The sequence below is a fragment of the Podarcis vaucheri genome (assembly GCF_965113315.1).
Source record: "Podarcis vaucheri genome assembly, chromosome: 2".
In the NCBI taxonomy this organism is placed as follows: domain Eukaryota; kingdom Metazoa; phylum Chordata; class Lepidosauria; order Squamata; family Lacertidae; genus Podarcis; species Podarcis vaucheri.
This window is the reverse complement of record NC_138760.1, coordinates 27,327,884-27,352,545: the sequence shown is the minus strand read 5'-3', so window position 1 is coordinate 27,352,545 and position 24,662 is coordinate 27,327,884. Positions and strand designations below refer to the sequence as shown.

General features: G+C 46.7%; 1 protein-coding gene across 1 annotated transcript in view; it reads left to right on the top strand.

Annotated features, from left to right (window-relative positions):
* The first annotated feature begins 1,501 nt into the window (after positions 1-1,501).
* Positions 1,502-24,662, top strand: part of CACNG4 (calcium voltage-gated channel auxiliary subunit gamma 4) — a 100,604-nt gene continuing 77,443 nt past the window's right edge. The window contains exon 1 of the mRNA XM_082212775.1: positions 1,502-2,699. Within this exon, the coding sequence (XP_082068901.1) occupies positions 2,474-2,699 (226 nt within the window). The 5' untranslated portion in view covers positions 1,502-2,473. The remainder of the gene's footprint in view (positions 2,700-24,662) is intronic.

Here is a 24,662-nt window from a genome sequence, read left to right as displayed (position 1 = left end):
GGAAGTCAAACAGATTTCCAGAACGGATTAAGTTTGGCACTTTTGTTTTTGCTATTTATTTTGCGGTTGTTGGGTTTTTTTTTGGTTTTGAGGCTCTTTTGATTAATTTGTTTTTGTGACTGTGTGGAAACTAGTTCATGTATTGATTGATTGATTGATTGATTGATTGATTGTGTGACTGCAGAAATGGATAAAAGCCCCTCATCCAAACAATGACTATCATCGGTGCAGGTAATAATTTATTTATTTTTATCATCTACAATACTGTCTTGTTTATTTTATAGTACAGTACATTGATTATTGCTTTCATTTTATGGATCAATGGTCTCGTTGCATAGTAAAATTCATGTTAAAATGCTGTTTTATGGGTTGTTTTCAAAAGTCTGGATCAGGTTAATCCATTTTGCATTGCTTTCTATGGGAAAGTGCGCCTTGGTTTTAGAACGCACTTCTGGAACGGATTAAGTTTGGAGGAGAACCAAGGTGCCACTGTAGTTTCTTTCGCTATGTAAGCTATGGGGGATGTCGCTTCTCAACGTCCTGATTTCAGACTAGCACCATTCCTTGTTTCCTTGTGTTGCATTTAGTAAAAGAATTTCTCTTGCTGACACCCAACTCGCCTCTTGCTGTATACACACCATGCATCTAAAGCACAGCACTCGCCCTGCAAAGAATCCTGGAAACTGTTGTTCGCTGCTCCCGGAGGTGTAATTCCCAGCACCCTTAACAAACTACAACCCGCAAAAAGTCTTTGGAAGAAGTCATGCATGACACCAGTCCCAAAGTATCTATACTGGCTCCTGGTATGTTCCTGAGCACAATTCAAAGTGTTGGCGTTGACTTTTAAAGCCCTAAATGGCCTTGGAGCATCTCTACCCCCATCATTCAGCCCAGACACTGAGGTCCTCCAAGGGTCTTCTGGCCGCCCCCCACTTCTTGAAGTGACGTTACAGGGAACCAGACACAGGGCCTTCTCAGCAATGGTGCCCTCCCTGTGGAACGCCCTCCCATCAGATGTCAAGGAGATAAAGAACTACAATGGTACCTCGGGTTACATACACTTCAGGTTACATACACTTCAGGTTACAGACTCCACTAACCCAGAAATAGTACCTCAGGTTAAGAACTTTGCTTCATGGTGAGAACAGATATTGTGCTCCGACGGCACATCGGCAGTGGGAGGCCCCATTAGGTAAAGTGGTGCTTCAGGTTAAGAACAGTTTCAGGTTAAGAACAGACCTCCAGAACAAATTAAGTTCTTAACCTAAGGTACCACTGTATACAACTTTTAGAAGACATCTGAGGGCAGCCCAGCATAGGGAAGTGTGTCATGTTTTATTATGTCTTTATATGTCTTGGAAGCTGCAGGGGCAACTCAGCAAGATAGGCGAGGTATAAATAATGAAATGATGATGATGATGATGTATATACACAGTGGATGTTATATGTATACAGTGCACTGTTTTGAAAATGAAAACCGGGTACCAAACTGGCCACTAAGTGCCAACAGCCAAGCACACCTGCTTCCTCTCAAACTTTTAGCGCAATTGTCTTTCAGCTGAAAATGAGCAGCGCCCAGGCACGGTCCAGGTGCGCGTCAAGTCCTGCGCCTGAAGGAGAGTACCCTTTCCAAATTTCGGAGTCACAACGGCGCAGTCCTGAAACAGTTTCCTCGAACTCGCCGAAACTAGGCTGCCACCTGTTTCCTGAAAAACTCCTTCCCTTTCGCGGGAGGGGAAAAAAATATCCTTCATCTTACTTGCCCTCTCCCTTTATGTCTCCTCCGCCTAGAAAGATTTCCTTCCGTCGACTCACCCCTAGAGGCGAGCGCCTCGAGGGCTGCTCTTTGGAGAGGTGTTGGCGCGCGCGTAGCCAAACTCGCGCTCGCTTCTCACCCCTCCAGTCGCGCGTGGGGGGCTTTTTGCCCAGCACCTGTGGGGCGGGGGGGGGAGGCGGAGCCTGAGCCGGGGAGGGGACGCCTCCCGAGAGCCCTCGGAGACGCCCCACCTCCTTCTTGGCGGAGTTGAGGCGGCGGGAAGAGGCGATTTGTGGCGGGTGCCGCCGTGCGCGCAGCACGCTGGAGAGAGCGCCGGCGGCCAGGCGAGGGAGCGCCCCGACCCAGCGCCGCCCGAGGGGGCTTGGCGGAGCAGCCGCTGTTCCTCGCGCCCCCGGAGGCGGAGAGCTTTTGCAGGAGCACTTTCTTTCTTTTCTTCTTCTTCTTCTTCTTTCCTCTTTTTCCTTTCGAGTCCCTGGGCGCGCCTTTCCCCTGTCTCCTCGCCCCCTCCCCTCCGCCCATGTCTTGGCTTCCTAGCTGCGATCTGCGTCGATGGAAGGAGGGAGGCGAGGGGGAGCCGGAGGAGGGGGAAGAAGGAGGGGAAGCCGCCGCTCGGGCGCGGTGGGGGGAAGGCAGTGCTCGGCTGCGTCTGTCTCTTGCCGCTGCTCCCTGAGCCCGTCGGGGGGAGTATGAAGCACCATGGTGTGGTGCGACCGTGGGGTCCAGTTGCTGCTGACCACGGTGGGTGCCTTCGCCGCCTTCAGCCTCATGACCATCGCCATCGGCACCGACTACTGGCTCTACTCGAGCGCCAACATCTGCAACGGGACCAACATCACCACGGACGAGACGTCGCCAAGCCAACCCAAGAAACTCAAGGGGGACCTCACCCACTCCGGGCTCTGGAGGATCTGCTGTATTGAAGGTAGCAAGCCGGGGTTGGGAAGGCTTGAGCTCTGTGGGGCGTGGTGGACGGAGGGTGGAGAGGGCTCTCGGCTGCCTGTGTGCGTGCGCGACCGCGCGAGCGCGCGTCGCTTGGAAAGAAGCAGGCGTCGCGAAACAAAGAAAAGATTCGGGGAAAGTGTCCAACTTCCGCGGCTTGGAGTGGCGGGCGAGAAACAATGGAACGCTTTCACTCGAAACAGGAGGATGTGCGGACGGTTCCTGGGAGCGTTCGCCGTTTGCCAGGCGAGGGTTTGGTGCCGGCAGTCCCCCAGCCACATCCTTCTCCTCTTTCTATGTCTCTCCCCCCCCCCCACGCGCCGCGCGCCCTAGTACACACCCTCCTCTCCTCCACACACCCTCCCCTCCAGATGCAGCCGGCCGCAGCCGAGTTGGTACCTCTGATCTGATACTGTCTGGGAGGGAGGACGTTGTTGCCTTGGCAACCGGTGTCTCTCTGATTGCTATGGGAACCGGACATAGGGAGGTGATGCTTAGCCCTGGGTGTCTGCTTCTCTCCAGCCCAGCGCTGCCGAGTCGTTACCCTTTCCTGGGGCACTTCAGCTCACACGGGGAGGGAAAGAAAGACAGACAGGAGGAGGAGATCGGGGTTTTTCGAGGGGAAAGTGCCTGTGTGTGTGTGGCGGGGGCGGGGAGGAGGAAAGTATTCCGGTAGCACTATTTTCTGGGGTTGTGAAAGCAGAACCGTCACTTTATTTGTACATGCGTGCCTGTGAACTAGACGGAGGGAGAGCGGTTCCTCCCGCCCTTCTAGAGTACATATCTGGGACTTACAACGGGGCTTTCTTAAGATGCCCGCTTTCTTTAACAGGTCGATGTTTTAAAGATGAGAGTAAATAAATACAAAACAATCGTTTTAACAATGCCGGGCTAGTTCCAGGTTATGGGGGACTCTTTATCAGTATGTCTTTCAGGGGTCCCCTGTCTTTCCTGCTACCTTCCAGTCAGCACAAATTCCCCCACCTTCCTGCCATGTGCAGGTGGCAGAGAGGTGCCCATTCTCTCTCTCTCTCTGGGTTGCATGATGGACAGGAGAGGATTGGGCCCATGGCACTGCCCAGAGAGAGAAAGTGGAACTTGCTGTTTCAACACACACACATCCCCGCCACACACACACACACACACGGTGCAACAACACCCACCATCATTATAAAACCCAGAAAGAGAGCTCAGATAATAAGCCAATGGGCAGATGCAGACGATCACTCACAGAGCTGCCACCTTCAGCTTCTCCCCTCTGAGTGGCATGTTGGTTGGGATGGGCCAGCCTGTGAGTCAGTCCGCCACACTGTGCTGCCCAGAAAGAGGGGGGTGAGTGAACAAGAGGAGGCTGCCGCCACAGCTGCTCCTCTCACTTGCCTGAGGAGCACCCCCTCTGGGCAGGGTAGCAGCGAGGATTGGGCTGACTTCTGCCCCTCCCAGTTACAGGGTGAAGGCAAAGGGAGAGGAGGAAGCAAGCTGTCCTTTGCAGCTGGCTCATATCCTCGCCCTCTCTCTCTCTCTCTTTGGGTGGCACAGAGGGGAGGAATGGGCCCTGTGGCACCACCCATAGTGTGTGAGGGGAGCAGAAACTGCGGCTGGTTTGGTTCTGCCTTTTCACCCTATTCCCCCTCTCTCTTCCCCCCTCTGAGCAGCAACATGGGGGCAGGGAGTGCAGCTTGGTGTTGGTGGACCCAGTCCCTACTTCCTCTTGCCCAGAGGGAGGGTACAATCGAGTGAGCAAGATGGCTGCCCACAGCCAGCGAACCAGTGAGTGGAAGTCATGGCTACACCATCGCATACTCCCCTGCCTTTACGCCCTGGGTGCCACAGTTGGGAGAGTTGGGTTCGCTGGATCAGCCCTCACCAACCGGAGAGAGCAAGAAAGTGCAGGTCAGCTGGCAAGAGGGTGGGGCATGAACCGCTCCTCTCCCTTTTATGTCCACGCAATCTGCCTCTAGGCATAGCGTGGTGGGGATCTGTGCCCAGGAGGTCCAGTTGTTTGTGTTTCAACATGGAGAGAAAGGGCAGGATGAGCAAGGAGGAGGCGCTGACAGAGCAGCCACATTTTTCTCTGGCTTTGTGTGCTTTCTGGACAGCCCTATGGACTCCCGGCCTCCCTGCTAGGCTGCCCAGAAGTTGGCTAGCAGCAGAAAAAGCCCTTGCCCCTCTTGATCATGTGTTCAACACCAGTGCTCTCTTATCTCCCTCTGGGCGGTGAGGCAGATCCAATCCATACCATTGTACTCCCCAGAGGAAGAAGCTAACCGTAGCTCTTCCATCCATCCATCCATCCATCCATCCCTCTTTTATGGGCACTGGGGTGCCAACTTGAATAAAATATTGGACGGCCCAGGTAAGCCCCACCCTGCATAATCAATCACATTTAGTAGCGCATGCACAACATTTATCAAATATTACATTTGTACCTCAGGTTACAGACGCTTCAGGTTACAGACTCTCTAACCCAGAAATAGTATCTCGGGTTAAGAACTTTGCTTCAGGATGAGAACAGAAATTGCGTGGCGGCAGCGGGAGGCCCCATTAGCTAAAGTGGTACCTCGGGCTAAGAACAGTTTCAGGTTAAGAACAGACCTCCAGAACGAATTAAGTTCTTAACCCAAGGTACCACTGTATATCAGAGGGACTGATGGGTCCTCGGCCCCTAGGAGTTGGCTCCTATGATGAGCACGTGAACAGCAGAAACCTGCCACCTGAATCTGAGCAGGAGGAGAAGGAGATGGGAAGGAGGGTGTGTGTTGCTGCTGCAGTTGGCACAGAGACGCTTCCCCACCACCGCCACCATCCTTTGGGTCCCATATTTCCCAGGGACAGCTGTCCAGCGGCCAACACAAGTTGGGCTCCCTTGAGAACCTGGAGCCTTCAGCAGCCACCCAGCAGTGCCTACTACTCCTAGATGCCACCACCATTGACTTATAATACAGAGTGGAGGAGCCTGAAATCTCAAACACTCCCCGCGCCCATTCTTTGCAATGAGGCTCTCCAAGTTTGCTTGCACGGAGATAAGCCTTGGATGGTCAGGAGATGCTTCTTGCAAGGAAACACGTGGCACGTTGAGGAAATACAGCCTTGACAAACCGTGCAAGCCTCACAGAAGCAGTATCTGCTAGCCTGGAAGTACGACACATATCCATCAATACTGCATGAAAGGGTTCCTTCTTAAGGAGACGCCACACCCCAGCAGCCCTTAATATTTCTCCCCTGTTAAGATAGGAATGGCAGATAAGAGAGAAGCTTAGAAGGGAAAGCTGTTGACTTTTCACTTGACTTTAGCTCATGGAGTGGAGTGCGCTGGGGGGGCACCTTTCCTTTCCACGCGAACGCACTTGCCATATCAGCTTCAGTGCACCTAATTCAGTCGTTGCAACTTAGCACACACAAACTTTGCAAGCCAGGTTCCCCAGCTTATTCTAAATGACAGACGGGTAACACAGTAGCACAAACAAAGCTAGGAAGAGTTCAGAGACCTTCGTTCATTTCGGGAGGAGGCTAAGCTGGGCTTCTAAAGCGCTATTCATGCTGTGTGTTTTTCTGCAGTGATTTAGAGGCATCATTGATCCCTGAGCTTATTTATTCAGAAGCGACATTTACTTCAGCTGAACTTTATACCCAAGGAAGCATGCAATAGGGGAGCAGCCTTGGTCTACAGGAGAGATGATTATTCAGGCTGCATAAAACCGAAAGCTTGTGATTTATTCAAGAATGCTGCGTTCTATATATATACAAGTTTTGATTTAAAGTAGAGATGGGTGCATTTCTGCTTGTTTACCTTCTTAAGTAGCCCGGTTTTCCCTTGTACAGTGGTACCTCTGGTTACATACTTAATTCGTTCTGGAGGTCCGTTCTTAACCTGAAACTGTTCTTAACCTGAAGCACTACTTTAGCTAATGGGGCCTCCTCCTGCTGCTGCTGCGCCGCTGGAGCACGATTTCTGTTCTCATCCTGAAGCCAAGTTCTTAACCTGAGGTACTATTTCTGGGTTAGTGGAGTCTGTAACCTGAAGCGTATGTAACCTGAAGCGTATGTAACCCGAGGTACCACTGTACTTTTGGTGAAAACTCAGGAAGACCTACCCCAAAGGAATTTTCCCCCAACTCTCCCTGTTAGTACCCTCCTCTCCCCAGTCGTACCCTGTCAACAATGAGGGAGCGTGGTGTGGGGTGATTAAGCAGTGGAGAGATAATTTATAAGATCTGAGCACATGGGTGGAGGAAGGGGGTGCGGTGGGGGTGGACTGCCCCGGGTGTCTTCACTGGGGGGGTGACATTTGGTGCGACACCCGCCCGCAATTCCCAAGCCTACCCTGAGCCGTTGGGGGAAAGGGGGATCTGTGCCGCTTTGCCAGTGGCATTCCCTCTTCCCCCTTCATTTTGACAGCTCGGAGAGACTACGAAGTCACGGGCGGGTGACACGCCAAATGTCCACCATTGGTGGCTCACTCCACCCCCGTAGGTGGCTAGCTCCACCCCCGGCTGCAGGGCGTGCTTGCCGCTCCGGGCACTCAAGCGGCTATCCTGAGCCTGGGAGGGCACCCCACGCCCCTCAGGAGCGCACCTGCCCTGGGCAGCGCGGGCATATGCTCCGCTGCTGCCTGAGCACACTTGCAGTGCATCAGTTGTGACTCCGGAGTCTGGGAGTTTCTTGTGTCCAGTATACCTGAAGGAGCGTCTCCACCCCCATCGTTCTGCCTGGACACTGAGGTACAGCGCAGAGGGCCTTCTGGCGGTTCCATCACTGTGAGAAACGAAGTTACAGGGAACCAGGCAGAGGGCCTTCTCGGTAGTGGCACCCGCCCTGTGGAACACCCTCCCATCAGATGTCAAAGGAAAAAACAACTACCAGACTCTATTTCCCAGCTTCCACAGTTGCAATTGATGTTCCTAAGGAGCACCCAAGTCTTGAAGAGACCCTCTGCTTCTACAGAAGGCCTCCACTACCCTCTCTGAGGCCACATAACCTTTGCTGGGATAAGTTCTGGGAGAGGGCAGGCAGTGGAAGTGGAGACTACCTGGCGATGTGGAATGCTGGTGCTAGGGCCAGTCGTTATCTACTATATCCCAGTGGCGTAGTGTGGGGGTGCAGGAGGGGCGGGCCGCACCGGGCGCAACATCTGGGGGTTAGGGTTAGGGGGCACAAATTACTTGCCTTGCCTCGGGTGCTGACAACCCACGCTACGCCACTGCTATATCCAGATTCAAGGGAATTTGAGTTTGGCTCATTGTTTTCACAGTTGACAGGTGCCATTTCTTAACTCCCCCAGTCCCAAATTTCAGTGACATCACTCAGCTGGAAGATAACTTGAAATTCCAGTCTGGAGAGGGAGGGAGAGAGATTTTGACCAGATATGATCAAATCTCAAGGATTTTTTACTGTTGAGAGAAATGGAAAATGTGGCGTCGTTTCTGTGAATTCATGCCTTTGTGGTAAAATGAGAAGTTATCCAATGGGAGTTAGCTTTGTCCTGGGTCTTGCCAGGTTGGAAACGGCCAGGACACGAAACCAGTTCTAACCTTCAGCTGCAGTCACTTCAATAGCAGCCAACAGATTGTACAGAGTCAGGGTACAGCTTCTAGCGAAGCAGCATCAGACAGGCTCTGTGTTAGAAACTCATATATATACAGTAATCTAATCACCAAATGGCGCCTGACTCTTTTAAGGTCATATGGTGTGTGGTGTTTTGTTTTTTTGGTCACAATATTTTTTCCCAGTAATGGGTAAACATGACATCAGCAGTAGAAGTTCAGTCTCCACAAACATCTAAACAAGTTAAACTTTATTCAATTTCAGAAATGTCTTATTTGAAATTCAGATTTGGCAAACACTAGATTATTATTTTTAACGCTGCAATTCTGTGTGTGTCTTCTCAGAAGTAAGTCCCATTGCGTTAACTGGGGCATACTCATAGGTATGTAAAGGACTGTAGCCCGATGTACGGATTTGGCAATGACTTCCTGCAGATCCATTATATTTCTGTGCATGGGGTTGTTAGTTTTGCAGCCTGGTCCTTGCCATGTTTCTCAGAACCAAGACTCATTGATTTCAGTGGGACTTTTCTTCTAAGTATGTATATTTTGGATTCTGCCATGCACTTATTTTCACCTGCAGATCCATCTAAAATATAAAAATACTGCTTAACGGCTGAACATTTATCAGACTGCATGATAAACTGATATTGACCTGGATAACAGCAGGAAATGCAAGTTCATTTCAGGCCAACTGACATTTTCTGTTTAAGTGCTTCTTAACCTCATTTATAAAATATTGGTTCGAAAACTGTTGCATAAAAAAAAAATTTAACCAAAGGATTCCCAAATGTTTTAGTAAAAAAGATGATATAACGGCATTATAGAATGGTCTCTGTTTTCAAATGCCCAACATGGTTGGTTTTCCTTAGATGTTAAAATTTAAATAGTCAGATTTCCTTTCTGTTGGGTTTGATTTGCTCTAGTTAGTGCTACAAAGCCTCAGCTATAGCTACTCCTGGTATTAGTAGCCTGTTCCCTAGCCTGTCTAGTACTGAGTTCCCAAAGATGGAAATAAAAAACATAGAAGGCTGCTGATAAATGATTTTTACTTATAATTTGACAGCGGTGTTTCTCTTAATAACTAAGAAAAATGCACTTGCCACTGCCGTCTATTCCACTAAACATATCTACTTTATGAGTAAACTTGAGCAGTAAGAAATTTGCTCTAGGGGCCAAGGATCCAACCTGCCAGATGAGATACTTCCGTCAGTCCAACAGGCTACCGAAAATCTGACCAGCAAACCAAAGAAAACATGCGTTCAGATGTTTCATTCAAATTAGTATTACTATGAATGTAGTGAAATACAGGTCCATCCTTTCTCCTCAGCCAAAGATGCATTCTGCTGTCTCAAAGGCACAGTGTCCTCTTGAAGGATATTTCCGGACAAGTGTTTCCCAAACTTGGATCTCCAGCGGTTTTTGGACTACAATTCCCATCATCCCTGACCACTGGTCCTGCTAGCTAGGGTTGATGGGTGTTGTAGTCCAAAAACAGCTGGAGACCCAAGTTTGGGAAACACTGTTTTAGGAGAGGGTAGAAGTAGCTGCTGTCCGTGGTATCTCCAAACGTATTGAGATCTAACATGCTTTCTTCATTGTTTCCTCCCCAGCCAGTCTGTCCCTGACTGAGTAGACTTAATGCTAACTTACAGCATTAATTACCAGCTAGTTTGGGACTAAATGCGGGTGTTTGGGGCCTGTGCAGTCCTTGGGGCAGATTGTTCTGGGCTTCAGGCTGCTTCCCAGGTTTTCTAGCAAACTTGACACAGCAGCCTCCTCGCTAAATCAGCATGGCTCCTCTAACAGAAGTGTATTTAAGAATGTGATGTCTGCATTTAAGAACCACATTTTAGCCATGATGGTTGTGTTACTGCCTAATGCTTCTGAATACCAGTTGCTAGAAAAAACAGGAGCAGGCAGTGCTCTTGCGCAAAGGTCCTGATGGTGGGTTTTCCCACATGCATCTGCTTGTGGCACACAGCCACTGTGACAACAGGATGCAGGATTAGACCTGATCCAGCATTGGCCTGATTCTCGCATCTAGTCACGCTGCAAAATCTTCACAGAACAAACCTGCAGTTTTGATTCCTCCCTAATCTTAGCTGGGCCTATCAAGAGTGGACAGGAGAGGGGAAATTAAATTTTCCTATTGAGATTTTGTTCCAACTCCTCCCCCCCCCCCCCCGCATTTTATGTCAAAACACCTAAGAAGCATCTACAGTTGAAAAGCAGCTCATGTATAAACTGTGCTCCTAGCCCGGAAAAATGTATTTTTAAGCCAGAGCTAAAATAACCCTAAAATAAGTAGGTGTTGACAGTATACATTCAGGTAACCTTAACAAAGGGTGAGGAATTTTTGGTCCTCTGGGTTAGGCATCCCCAAACTTGGCCCTCCAGCTGTTTTGGGACTGCAGTTCCCATCATCCCTGACCACCGGTGATGTTAGCTAGGGATGATGGGAGTTGTAGTCCCAAAACAGCAGGAGGGCCGAGTTTTGGGGTGCCTGCTCTGGATTATGTTGGATTTGGCCTTCTGTGGCCTGGTAGCTATTGGGCACTGGCTACCATCCTCTTCAGAGATGTTTTCAAGGCGTTCCATCTTGGAGTTTAGGTCAAGCAGATTTAGGGACCCTGACATCTCTTGACCAAACAATCTGCCTCATAGGCAAGGTCTAAAAAAGTGCTAAGAAAAAGCTTGGAGTTCTGAGTTTCCCTCTCAATCCTCAGCTGCCTGCTGGGTGACAGTAGGCTACCAAGCTATCTTTAAGGTCCAGCCCCTCCCCACCTCTGGGATGCCCCATTTAAGGGACCCCCTGGCCTCTGCTGGGTACCCTACCACCAGCCAGTGCTTCCACTCCTTTGGTGAGCTGAGTGAAGCTGAGGCCAGCTTCAAATCTGGGCAGGAGGTCTCCCTTGCCCAGTCCACCACCACCAACCCTCAGCTTGACACTAAGGATATTTGGACTGCTCTGTAAAGTCCTAAACAGTCTGGGGCCTGTGTACTTAAAATGTCGCTTCATTTCTTATACCTCTGCCTGATCTTTGTGACTGAGATAAGTCTGCCTGTGCCTGCCAGTGTCACTTTCCCCAAGAAGAAATTGTGCTTTTAGTTTGGGTGGCACCAGAGTTATGAAACTCCCTGCCTAGTGAAATCAAGCTGCAATGAGTTTTAGGTGCCAACTTCAGACTATTGGCTATTTCGGCAGGCTTTCTTATGAAAAGGATTTACTGCTTTTATAATCTTCTTGTCAGGTGACCCCTTCTATACTTTGTTTTCTTTCTTGTTTTTTTGCTTTCATTTAATTGGTTTTTGTTTGTTTGTTTGTTTGAGCTGGGATTTTGTACACTGCAGATATATGTTTTTTACATGAGTTTGCAGTCTTGAAATGAATAAAATTATGACGATGGGACTTGTATTCCAGCAACATCAAGTTCCCCACTGCAGCACTGCCGTCGAGACTGTCACCATCAGGAAATGGGTTCCTAAACAACATGCCAACCTGTTGTTTATTTGTTTCTTATATACCCTGCCTTTCCTCTAAGGAGCTCGAAGCAGCACCTGTGATTTGACCCCCAATAAAATCCTCACAGCTACCCTGTATGGTACTTTAGGCTGAGAAAGGATGACTGGCTGAAGGTCACACAATGAATTCCATGGTTGAGTAGTGATTTGAACTTGGGTACCCCCAGTCTACAGAGGCGTAACTAGGGTCCCTTGCACCCTTGGCCACTTGTGACCAAGTGAAGATGCCCAGGTACCAAGTTGATATGTGGCATCTCAACCATCTGGAGGTGAACGCCTGGGGATCCTTGGATCTGGCCTGTTTTCACACACCAGCAACACATCTTGCAGAATTCTGTTAGTTATATTTTATCTGCACAGTCACAACGAATTTCAGGAACCAAAAGTAAAAAAAATATGACTTTTGAGCCACCTGGCCCCCAAATGGCAACTAGACATTCCATTTTGGCGACTAGCCCTGGTTTAAGGAGCCATTTGCTGCTTAGCTTATATACCCGAGTTTCTAACACTGCTGATAGGAGATTTTTGCACATATCCCTGGGCCTGGGCCCCCGGCAGAGGCTGGTTTCACCAACCCTTAGGTTTGCCTCTGCCATTCTGACCATTACACCACACTTGCACTCATGAATCCATGCTGACATGATTTATTTATTCCATTACTCACTTCCCATGAGGCATCCCAGAGCTGACATGCAACTTCGATGAGACAGAACACCCTTAATTATGGCACATATTAAACTGTATTGCTTGTGCTAGCAAACCGTGCCTTTACAGTGACATCCTATGCATATAAGCCTCAGTGAGATCAAGTGGCTTACTTCCAGGTAAGTATGTATAGGATTGCAGCCATAATATATCATTCAGTGCGTCCCTTTAGAATCAGGCTGCAAACTGCAGGTTTGGAATGCTTAATGGGGTGCTTATGACACACATTTAAAACTAGGAATTGGCCATTAACAATTTTCTATATTATTTTTGATCATTTACTGTATAGACCTTTGCATATTGCGCTGGCAGAAAAAATCAATGTTCAATATGAAATTGACCAGAGGAAAGGCAAAAACCTTTTACTTTTTTGCTACCTGGGAGCCCACTCATGGAATACATTAATACAATGTCTTCATCTTTCATCTAACTTCCATGAGAATGTGGAATGTTACCTGAAGTGGCTTTTGCCCTCTGCCTTTTAGATTCTTAAAATCTCCTACTTTGGATATCCACAAAAGCTTTTCAAGTGCTTGTTTTTCTGTGCATGGATGGGAGGGACTTCCCTGTTTCTATATAGTTGCTTTCTGGTGAAAATCATTTGCTTTTAATAATTGCTGGGTTGCAATTAGCCATTTGAACTGTCACTTGTTTGTCTTCCTTACCGTGCCTTGATCAGAACATCTCTGACCAGACGATGTGAAACATAAATGGACAACAGGAAAGCTTATGTAAATTGTTTGCTGATAACAGTTGCAAAATATGTCTGACACTTGCAAAATTAATGCCTTGCCGCTTGTTTATGTTGCCGAGAAAGGGTGCAAATTAATTTACGTAAGCAGAATTCTGGTGTATGTAGAATATCTGTAAAAATGCTGCCTTTTGTGCAAATTTGCATCTGTGCTGGACAATTGTCAACACAAGTGCAAAGTAGTTAGTAGTCACAGTTCAAAGCACTATATTGGCACAAGGGTGTCTTTGGCTTGATGTGGTTCTTATGCACTTATGAGGAATTATGCCTTGAGACAGTCAAATAGGCCTTGGCACAACATTTGGCTTCCACAGATGTTCTAGTTAACTAAAAGTAATTGCTTGAACAAATGTTTGTGACAAGCTAATGAAATGGAATTAGCAGTAAAGGTGATCCCGTCAAGCCATGCTTGTAGATCTGCTCAGCCAAATAAATTCCGGGGAGTTTCTCAAGTATTTACTCAGCAGCAGTTATAAAGTCATAACTGCCCCCAATATAATTTCAGAAAATAAGAGCAGCTCCCAATGAAATTCTGTTTTGGCTAGATTAGGGATGTGACTTGACCATTAACTAGTATTTATTTCTTGCATTTATATCCCACCTTTCCTTTCAAGGTGCCCAAGGTGGTGTTCATCCCTCCCACCATGGTATTCATACAACAGCCCTGCAGAATAGGTTAGGCTGAGAGACAATGATTGGCCCAAGGTCACCTAGTTGAGCTTTATATTAGAGAGAAGGGGGGAATTGCTTTGATGTTTTGGATAGCTGGTCAGTTCCCCTTGGTCCACTTTGGGCAAGATCCAGTTTCATTCAGACCAATGTGGGGCCTTGATTTCTGCTCCCCCCCAAAAGACTCAAATATCTCCCTCGTATGTAAGTGCAGATTTGAAATGTGCTGTGTCCCTTGGCTTGTATAAGGCTAAACAGAGGCTGTACCTCAGCAGTGGGGCGGTGGGTGAGAAAGCCCATCTTTCACCAATGATCCTGCTGCCCAAAATATAATTCCCATGTGTCGTTGTGGCAAGGGATGCTCCTGAACAAGGGTAGGCAATGTGGTGCCCTGTGTTGTGTTCAAAGGGACTTTTATCCAGGTAAGTCTGTATAGGTTTCCAGCCTAGAAGTCCAGACCAGCGTCAGCAAGTAAGGACCACCACTGAAAAGAGTCTGTCTCTTCTGCCCTCCAGATTAATTCACTCTGATGGCAGGACTGTGAGCCGAGCCTCTGTTGCTGATCTTAAGGACCGGGCAGGTTAATTACAGGTGCAGATAACCTGGTCCAAACCATTTGAGACTTTAAATTGGGCCCAGAAGTACAACCAGTGTGATAGCAGATGGGTTGCCATTACAGTGGTACCTCGGTTTTTGAACAGCTTAGTTCATGAACAACTTGGAACCCGAACGCTGCAAAACCGGAAGTAGGTGTCCCGGTTTTTGAACATTTTTTCGGAAGCCGAACATGCTCCGTTTTGAGTCCCCCTGTGTTTCCTGTTGCACTGCTAATTTGTGTACCCCCCACTGTAATTCAAGCCTTCATTTTTCCGTGTTTCCTGTTGCGCTGCCAATTTGCAACCCCCCTGTGTTTCCTGTTGCACTGCTAATTTGTGTCCCCCCCCCATTGTAATTCAAGCTTTCCATTTCCGATTACAATGTTCTGAGGTGATATTTGGAGCTTATATTTGATGCTTTTGTTTTTGCTATTTATTTTGCGTTTTTTGTTTTGAGGCTTTTTCAGTTAATTTGTTTGTGTGACTGTGTGGATCCCAGTTCAGCTACTGATTGATTGATTGATTGATTGATTGTGTGACTGCGGAAATGGATAAAAGCTCCCCATCCAAACAATATCATCAGTGCAGGTAAGGAAAAAATAATAATTTTAATTTTTATCATCTACAATACTCTTATTTATTTTATAGTACAGTACATTGCTTATTGCTTTCATTTTATGGATCAATGGTCTCATTAGATAGCAAAATTCATGTTAAATTGCTGTTTTAGGGGTTGTTTTTAAAAGTCTGGAACAGATTAATCTGTTTTGCATTACTTTGTATGGGAAAGCGCTCTTGGTTTTGGAATGCTTTGGATCAGACTTCTGGAACTGATTAAGTTTGAGGACCAAGGTACCACTGTATCACTCTTCAATGTGTAGCCTCCAGAGAGCATATTGCATAGGATAGGGAAGGAAACCCACAACCAGAAGGGAGGCAGAAGAACTAAAGAAAACACAGAAGCGTCAAACAATGCGGAGACAGGGTAGGGAAATGCACAGTGTGCTGACATCATGACAAGAGGTGAGTGATAACGAATTGGAGAGTATGTTCTCGAGGGTAGCCTTGTGCCCAGCATAATTATAATATGAGATTCTGCCCTAATTCCGTGAGAATGGAAGTCGCAAGCAGGATCCGAGGAATCCAGCCAAATGCAAAGTACACTGGCAGTGGGCGTCCCACAGTTTCTGCTCTTTGTACACATACTGCTGATCACACCAGCTGTGCCAGTTTAAGCCGTAGATAATAAGAAAGAAAATGCTAATCTGACAAAATATTACATCTAAAAGTCACTAATAAGGCATTTTGCATACATATGTGTGAGCTACTGTTCTAAAATAAAAAATCACTCTTTAAAAAAATCCTCTGCCCCTAGGCCTTACTTGGGGTCCTGAGAACCCCAAGCTATTTGAAAGTCTCAAGTATAAAGCTGAAGAGGCAAGGAACCTTCCACCTTAGAAGTGAAGACAGGCCCCAAAATCCAACTATTCTGGACAACAGCCATAATAGAAATACAGTGGTACCTCGGGTTAAGAACTTAATTCATTCTGGAGGTTCTTAACCTGAAGCTGTTCTTTACCAGAGGTACCACTTTAGCTAATGGCGCCTCCCACTGCCACCACGCGATTTCTGTTCTCACCCTGAAACAAAGTTCTTAACCCGAGGTACTGTTTCTGGGTTAGCAGAGTCTGTAACCTGAAGCGTCTGTAACCCAAGGTACCACTGTATGCAAAGTAACTAAGCAAGTATTAGAAATCACCCCAGAACTGGCCCTACTAAACATCTTCCAAGACAATAATGCCCACTCACATCACAAAGAACTCATAACCCACCTACTCTCAGCAGCCAGAAACATCATAACCAGACACTGGAGAGACCTGTCAGGAGTAAGCATGGACGAATGATAGCAAATAGTATGGGAAACAGCCCTACTAGAAAAATTAACCAATAAACTGAAACTGACACAGGGACAAATGGCTCCCCTTTATCACATATACAGCCCAACAAGACAATGACAAGAATCCACCAACAACATACGAATCAATATGGCTAACCTGATCCACAAACACACACACACCCCACTCACACTCACCACAGCCAATCACAAACAAACAACCACACCCTAGGCCAACCCCAGCCTCTCTCACTACCAAAGGAACACAAGTGAATAGCAAAGAGAACCTGCACAAGCGACGCTGACACAAAACCCCATTTTATTAAGTAAAATAGAAACATGGCCACCTGACCCCAACCCCACTCACCTCTTCCCCCGTTTTCTTTCTAATGTAACACTAATGTCTCAACAGATCTGTAGGAAATGTAACTTGAAGAAAGAGACATTGCATATACTTTTGTAAACCAATAAATCTTTAATAAAAAATACAAAAAGAAGAAGTGAAGACGGGCGTAACCCTTCACACACACCCTCCTGCTTTATGCTGTCTTTATCGTAATGCGCTCCAAGATCTCTGTAGCCGATGGTTATTTCCCAATACTCCTCAAAGCATTTCAGCAGGAAAAGCTGCAGGCATACCAAAAGGGGATGATGCAAACATTTTTTTAAAAAGCAAAGGAATTGTCTACAGCATTATCGGCAGTAGCACAGAGTTGGAACTCCGGGGTCGTCTGTTCCTTTGCAGAAACAAATCTCTGGGCCATTGGGGCAACGACTTGTGCCCGTGTAACTTCATCAAACAGCATAACAGGGTGAGTAATAATGTGACAACAGGAGCAGCTAACACACACCTGATGCAGGTGAGGCCTTGGCAGAGATAACTTGTTATCCATGGCAGTGGGTTGCATCCAGCTTAAGTTCTGTTCAGAGCAGACCCCCTGAAACGAATGTAGCCAAGTTACTTTGTTGTTGTTGTTTAGTCGTGTCCGACTCTTCATGACCCCATGGAGCAGAGCACGCCAGGCACTCCTGTCTTCCACTGCCTAGCCAAGTTACTTACGTCCATTAATTTCAATGGGATTAATGTTAGATTACAACCTCAGTGTCTAGGTAAGGGAACCTCATGCGTGTGGTTCACAACATGGCTCCTTTCCAAGCAGATTCTCCCTGCTGTGAAGATGCCATCCAGACTGACCACGGGGAAATCTGCTGCTGTGGTGATGTGTGGATCGAATATGGGTGCAATGGATTTGAAGTGCAGGGGCTTTTTGGACCAATGGACACATTTAAAATGCTGAGAGTGCTAGAGAACCAGTCAAGAAACATGCTGTGTGAGGGCATGGCATAGCACAAAATTAAGAGACAGCCACCCCTGGCAACCTTATCTATGTTCTGCTATTCCGGATTGTAGAGATGATGGGATATTGATTTCGCACACACAAACATTGGTACTGTTGCAGTCTAACAGCAGCACAGAGCATTCCACGGTATACAAGGTGGCCACACTCACTCTCATTTAACATAAACCAGTTAGAAGGTACCTGCATATTTTGCCCCATAACTGTCTTTCTAGGAGGGCCAGAGATTTACCGTATTTTTCGCTCCATAGGGCGCACCGGACCATAGAGCACACCTAGTGTTTTTTTTTGGGGGGGGGATTATTATATTTTTCCCCAGCCATGGGGCTGGGGCGGGGGAAGCCCGAGCTTCCCCCGACCCCAGTCCCCAGAACAAGTCCAGGAGCGGTGGCAAGATTGTGCGCAACCTCGCCACCACTCCCAGAGCTTGCGGGGCTGGGGACGGGAGAAGCCCGAGCTTCCCCCAACCCCAGCCCCCAGAACAGGCTGCTATCCACAAGCTTTTGGAGCCCGGCAGGAGTTCCTGCCACGCTCAGAAGACTTGCGGATAGCAGCCTGCAGCCCGGGGAGCGCCAATGAAAACCTTTGCAGATGCTGGATTGGCAACACAAATTGTAATGCAATGGATATAAAATCTGTCATGTTGATCTGTCTGCTATAGACTCCTGGACATCTGTTCTGCAATACCTGCAGAGAATTCTGGGGCATGTTCTTGGGTGCGTTCTAAGTTGACATGGGTTGGTAGGTAGGCTTGGGCTTTGGGCTTTGGGCCATGCTCTTAGGTCTTCATAATAAAGCACAAGCCTTGGAAGACACCGAGGGCTTAGTTACAATTGCATATATTGCAATGATTATTTTTTTATTATTAACATACCATTTGGAAACTCCCAACAATGCAAATCTGCTCTGTCGCAGAACTATACAAAAGGTATTAGATGACAGAAGATGTAAAGCCCCAAACTGCCAAATGGCAATCGAAGGATATGATTGTGTGCCACTATACACAGCCGATTAAGGAGGAATATAATATTGCAAAGAAAAAGACTAAGCCCCTGCTAAACCCAGTAAGGCACATGGGAAGGACAGAAAGCAGCTTTTTGCTCTCTGCTGTTTTATTTATTTTGTTCATTTGTTTGTTATTTAAAAAAAGTTTTTCATCTTCCATAAAAAAAATAATTATTGCCTTGCTCGGTTTTTTAATTGTCTCGTTCAGTTGCACTCCACCATTCAGCCTTGGAAACAGGTGCCAAGAAGGGATGCAAGGAAATGATAAGAGTAAACAAAAGAAGCAAAACATTCCTGTTGTGTCTTAGAATTAGCGCTTTGCATCCGAACCATAGCTCTTTAAGTCTAGGCAAGATTCTATTGGTAAGAAAAGAAAAATGCTCCAATTGTTCTGCTGCTCTCAATAAACAAAGCTGAGCTGGAAACTATTGGGAAAATGCAGCTGCCTCATACTGAAGCAGTGGGGTTTTATGAGCACACATGACTAAAATCTCCTTCGGAAATGTATCTACATGGACATTACAGAGCCTCACAGAGCCCAGCTTAGATGCAAGGTGTCTAAACACCTGGTGTAGTCCCAGAAAAGCAATGCTGGTGTTCCCTGCCTCCATTGTACTTCTGCACCATAAAAACATAATAGCTCTGCTGGATCAGACCGAAGTCCCATCTAGTCCAGCATCTGGTTCTCACAGTGGCCATGCCTAGGGGTAGTGCACAAGAAGGACCTGAGCGCAAGAGCATTCTCTAAACTTGCACACCCTAGTAAATGGTTTTCAGATGTTCACTACTTCCAATACAGCTGTCATGACTGTTGTATGACAAGTACAGTGGTGCCCTGCAAGACGAATGCCTCGCAAGACGGAAAACTCGCTAGACGAAAGAGTTTTCCGTTTTGGGGGTGCTTCGCAAAACAAATCTCCTATGGGCTTGCTTCGCAAGACGACAATGTCTTGCGAGTTCCTGCTGGGTTTTTTTTCCTCCCCCCCTTTTTCTAAGCCGCTAAGCCGCTTATCAGCTGATCCAATAAGCTGAAAAGCTGCTAAAAGCCGCTAATAGCGCTAATCTGTCAATGGGCTTGCTTCGCAAGACGAAAAAACCGCTAGACGAAGAGAATCACAGAATGGATTCTTTTCGTCTTGCGAGGCACCACTGTACTGCACAGTGGTACATCTGGTTATGAACTTAATTCATTCTGAAGGTCCGTTCTTAACCTGAAACAGTTCTTAACCTGGGGTACCACTTTAGCTAATGGGGCCTCCCGCTGCCGCCGTGTCACCACCACATGATTTCTGTTCTCATCCTGAAGCAAAGTTATTAACCCAAGGTACTATTTCTTGGTTAGCAGAGTCTGTAACCTGAAGCGTCTGTAACCTGAAGCGTAACCTGAAGGTACCACTGTACAAAGTTTTCCAAGTGCGGCCACGCAGCAGATTTGTACAGCGGCATTCTGTTAGTGGCTGTTTTATTATAAATCCCTTCCCGAATGATCCCTAACATGGAATTCACTGTTTTCCCACTGGGCTGGCATTTTCATTGAGCTACCCAGCATGGTCCTAAGTTCAGCCCTATTAAAGTATAGGTGAGAGTAAGGGTTGTTTTTTTTTGTTTTTTTTTATTTTTTTTGCTCCAGTATGCATTCTTCACAGTTGTTTACATTAAACTGCATTTGCCATTTCAGTGTCTATTAATGTAATGCCCAGTGTGAGTATATCCTTTGGGAGCCCCTCACAAATCCCCTTTTTGTTCCCTAAACAACTTAGAGTCATCAGCAAAGCTGGCCTTCTCCCTGCTCACTCCTAGCTCCGGATAATTTAGAAACGAGTTTAAAAGCATCAGTCCCTTAGGGGACCCAACTCTTTGGGGATCCTCCTTTATTAGAACAGTCCGTTTATTGCAGTGGTTCCCAAAGTGAGTGGTGCCGCCCTTTGTGGGGCAGTGGGAATCCCTCAGAGGGGTGCTAAGAGGCAAGCAGGTGGAAGGGGTCGTTGGAGGCGTAAAGGACTATCAGACTTTGAAAAGCTGGTATTGCTAGATCAAGTTCATCCATTTTGTTAAATTGATTAAACTAAATAGTTTTAAATTGATTTTGAATGGATGTGCCATTAATTGTTACTGTTTTGTGTTCTTATCTTTCTAATGAGTCATTCGAACCACTCTTATGAATAATACTTTTTTTATATAGAGCAAAGGAGCACAGGGGATGAGTTTATGGAACCAAGGGAGCAGTGACCCAAAAAAGTTTGGGAGCCGCTGGTTTGTTCCAACACTCTGCTTCCTGTTTTTGATTCCTAAAGGGACCTGTCTTGCTATCCCAAGGTAGCTAAGCTTACTGGGGAGTCTTTGATGAGGGACTTTATCAAGAGTTTCTTGAAAGTCCAGGTGCACATCAACTCTATCCAAGCAAGTTTCCCAACCTATGTCATGGTTAGAAAGATGCTCGTTTTATATGTTACTTTATATTTAAGAACCACATTTGCCAGGATTGCTAAACTGTTGCTGTTATTAGCCTTTAATATAAGAATTTTCAAACAGAAATACAGTAATGTAAAAAAGGTAAAGGACCCCTGACAGTTAAGTCCAGTCGCAAATGACTCTGGGGTTGCGGCGCTCATCTCGCTCTATAGGCCGAGGGAGCCGGCGGTTGTCCACAGTCAGTTTTTTCGGGTCATGTGGCCAGCATGACTAAGCCGCTTCTGGCGAAACCAGAGCAGCGCACAGAAATGCCATTTACCTTCCCACTAGAGCGGTACCTATTGATCTACTTGCACTTTTTGGCATGCTTTCAAACTGCTAGGTTGGCAGGAGCAGGGACCGAGCAATGGGAGCTCACCCTGTCGCAGGGATTCGAACCACCAACTTTCTGATAGGCAAGCCCAAGAGGCTCAGTGGTTTAGACCACAGCGCCACCCACGTCTCATGATTATGTAGCCCTTGGTAAAACATGCAATGGTGGTGCTATTAGAGAGAAATGCTCATTCAGCGCAGTCACAGGCCCACAGGAAGCGAACGAGCCCCCGTCCCAGCTACTGAGAGTGGGGACTTCAGTCTTTTGCCCAGTTTTTCATATGTAGTAGTGCTACTGCCAATCTATTTACTCATGTGGACTAATGCACATTTGTCTTCAATCAGATCACAGTCCTTCACGCTCTCTCTACAAGACTGCTCATGCTTAATGTATATTTTTGTTTGTCCTTGTGTTCTTTCTGTAGTCTGCTTTCCTGTTTCCCCATGTCTCCTGAACTGCCATGTACGCTGCCCAGCATTTGGTCCTGTTTTCTCAAAATACGCTTGTTTGCTTCTGCTTAACAAAAGCATACAAAGCAAACAGATGGTTGTAGTCTGTGTTTTCATTCAGAATGGCATTCTGAATTATATCAAAGTGACTATTGCTGGTCTGCACTGGATCTGAGGAGTCTATGAATAGAAATGCTTTGTTCTTTCCCAATATGACCACTGTTTGATTTCTTGCCAGCTGTAGCAGCCCCTGGATGAAATTAACGGATGTTAATGAAGTGGCACGTGATTTCTGTAACTTAATTTGGCCCTAATTCTCTTACATCAAGTTACCAGAATGAGCAGGCCAGTTTTGTATTTTCTCTTGTTGCTTCTTGTTGACATTCTTCCCCATCCCACCACCCGTGTCAGCAGTAAAATTTGTGTATCTTTAAGGTGTAGACTTAGGGTTGCATCGACATAGCTGTCTTCACTGTGGCCAAAAACCTGGAGGGTGGTTGGCAGAAATCCTTGTTCAGACTTAGTGGAACTCACTGTATCCAGCTCTAGTGTTGTTGTTGTGGAGATTTGTGCATGCATACTCTGTGTAGAGGGATCACTCTGTGATAATCATTTATATGGCAAAGTGAGGGGGTGCATGCACAAGCATCCCTGAAAGGAATATGTGTTACTTTTTGCTTGTCCTATGTGCAATTGCTATTCACACAGACACCCCAGGTACCGTGCTTGCAGTGGATGTGAACCTGACAGAACAGACAAGATGTGGCTATAGGCTGATGCCAGCAGCAGCAGCACCAGTTCCTTCCATTTTGAGTCTTCTTCTTTTTTGGCGATCACTCATAGCCGAGTAAGATTGTCTTCCATGAACACGGTCTTAACAGTGAGTCCGTAAGTGACTGTGGAGGCCAATTCTGGATCCACACATTCTTCCACAGCGGGGATCATGGTGAGGGTTTGCCAAAGGTGCCTTCCTCTTAGCACATTTCTCCCTTTCGTCCTGAGTTCGAGAGTCTTCAAAGTCCATGATGCCTTTGATAAAGGCTGTTCTCCAATTGGATTACTCTCAGGCCAGTGTTTCCCAATTGTCAGTGTTTATACTACATTTTTTTTTAGTTTTGCCTTGAGAGAGTCTTTAAACCTCTTTTGTTGGCCACCAGAATTACGCTTTCCATTTTTAAGTTCAGAATAGAGTAGTTGCTTTTGAAGATAATAGTCAGGCATCTGAACAACATGACCAGTCCAACGAAGTTGATGTTGAGAAATCATCGCTTCGACACTGGTGATCTTTGCTTCTTCCAGTACACTGGCATCAGTCCACCTGTCTTCCCAAGTGTTATGTGGAATTTTTTGGAGACACTATTGATGGAATCTCTTGAGTAGTTGGAGATGCCGTTTATAAGTTGTCCATGTTTCACAAGCATACAGTAAGGTTAGTAGTACAATAGCTTTGTAAACGAGCATCTTGGTTTCCCTGTAAATGTCCCGGTCCTCAAACACTCTGCACTTCAATCAGGAGAAAGCTGCACTCGCAGAGCTCAGGTAATGCTGGATTTTTGGCATCGATGTCAGCCCTTGTGGAAAGGTAACTGCCCAGGTAGGAGACGTGATCGACACTTTCCAACGTTACACCAGGAGACAGAGTTCAGAGGAAATGTTGAAGAAAATTAGCAAGTGAGATAAAAGAGTAATTAATAATAAAAAAGAAAGCTGTTATAGGATGGAGAATTGATAAGGCACAAGTTGAGTGTGAAAGGAGAATGAGGGATGTAATTACAGGAGATGAGTAATAATACTTGGAGAGGCATGTGGGGTTGCGAAGGGAAAAGATATAAAAGAAAAAGGTTTTCTCCCTGAAAGCCTCTTGATTAGCAAATTCTGCCTGAAATGGGGAGGCTGACATTCAGTATTTCCAGTGCAAATGTCCGTAGTTAGCTTGGGGAAGGCAAAGCTGTGAAACTCCTCGCCACAAAGAAAATGCAGCATGAAAGAGTTCGGCATTCTCCAAAGATGGAATAGCTATCAGGAGAAAGTGATGTCAGTAATTACCCAGCTGATTATACCAAACTCTGCCTCAACCTGCTATCTATTCTGTGACTGGCTTTGTCCCTACACCACCATTTTGTGGCTGACGAGCCTCAGTAATTTTCAGACGTCTCAAGTGAGCCCAGGGGGTAGGAAGTTTTGGAACCCCTGCGTTATCTGACATTTAGCCTGCATTTGCTAATGGCATGGCACTATTGTCTTTAATCTTAATGACAGCTCTGTCCTTCCAGATGTTTTTGTAAAATGAAGTTATATCCCCAGTCTCAAGCTAGCACCTTCTAAGCTAAGTGGGCCCCATTCTTTTCAAATTTTGCCCATAAAATGAACCTTCCTGTACAGTGGTACCTCGGGTTAAGAACTTAATTCGTTCCAGAGGTCCGTTCTTAACCTGAAACTGCCCTCAACCTGAGGTACCACTTTAGCTAATGGGGCCTCTCGCGCCATCACCACGCATTTTCTGTTCTCATCATGAAGCAAAGTTCTTAACCCGATGTAGGAATGAAAAATCACGGGAGACGAGAGAGGCAGGTGTAACATGAGGCGTCTGTCTGGGCGGGCCTTGAGAGCCTCTTTTATTGAATATTACAAGCATTGCCACAGGTGGGCCTGTGGCTGATTGGTTG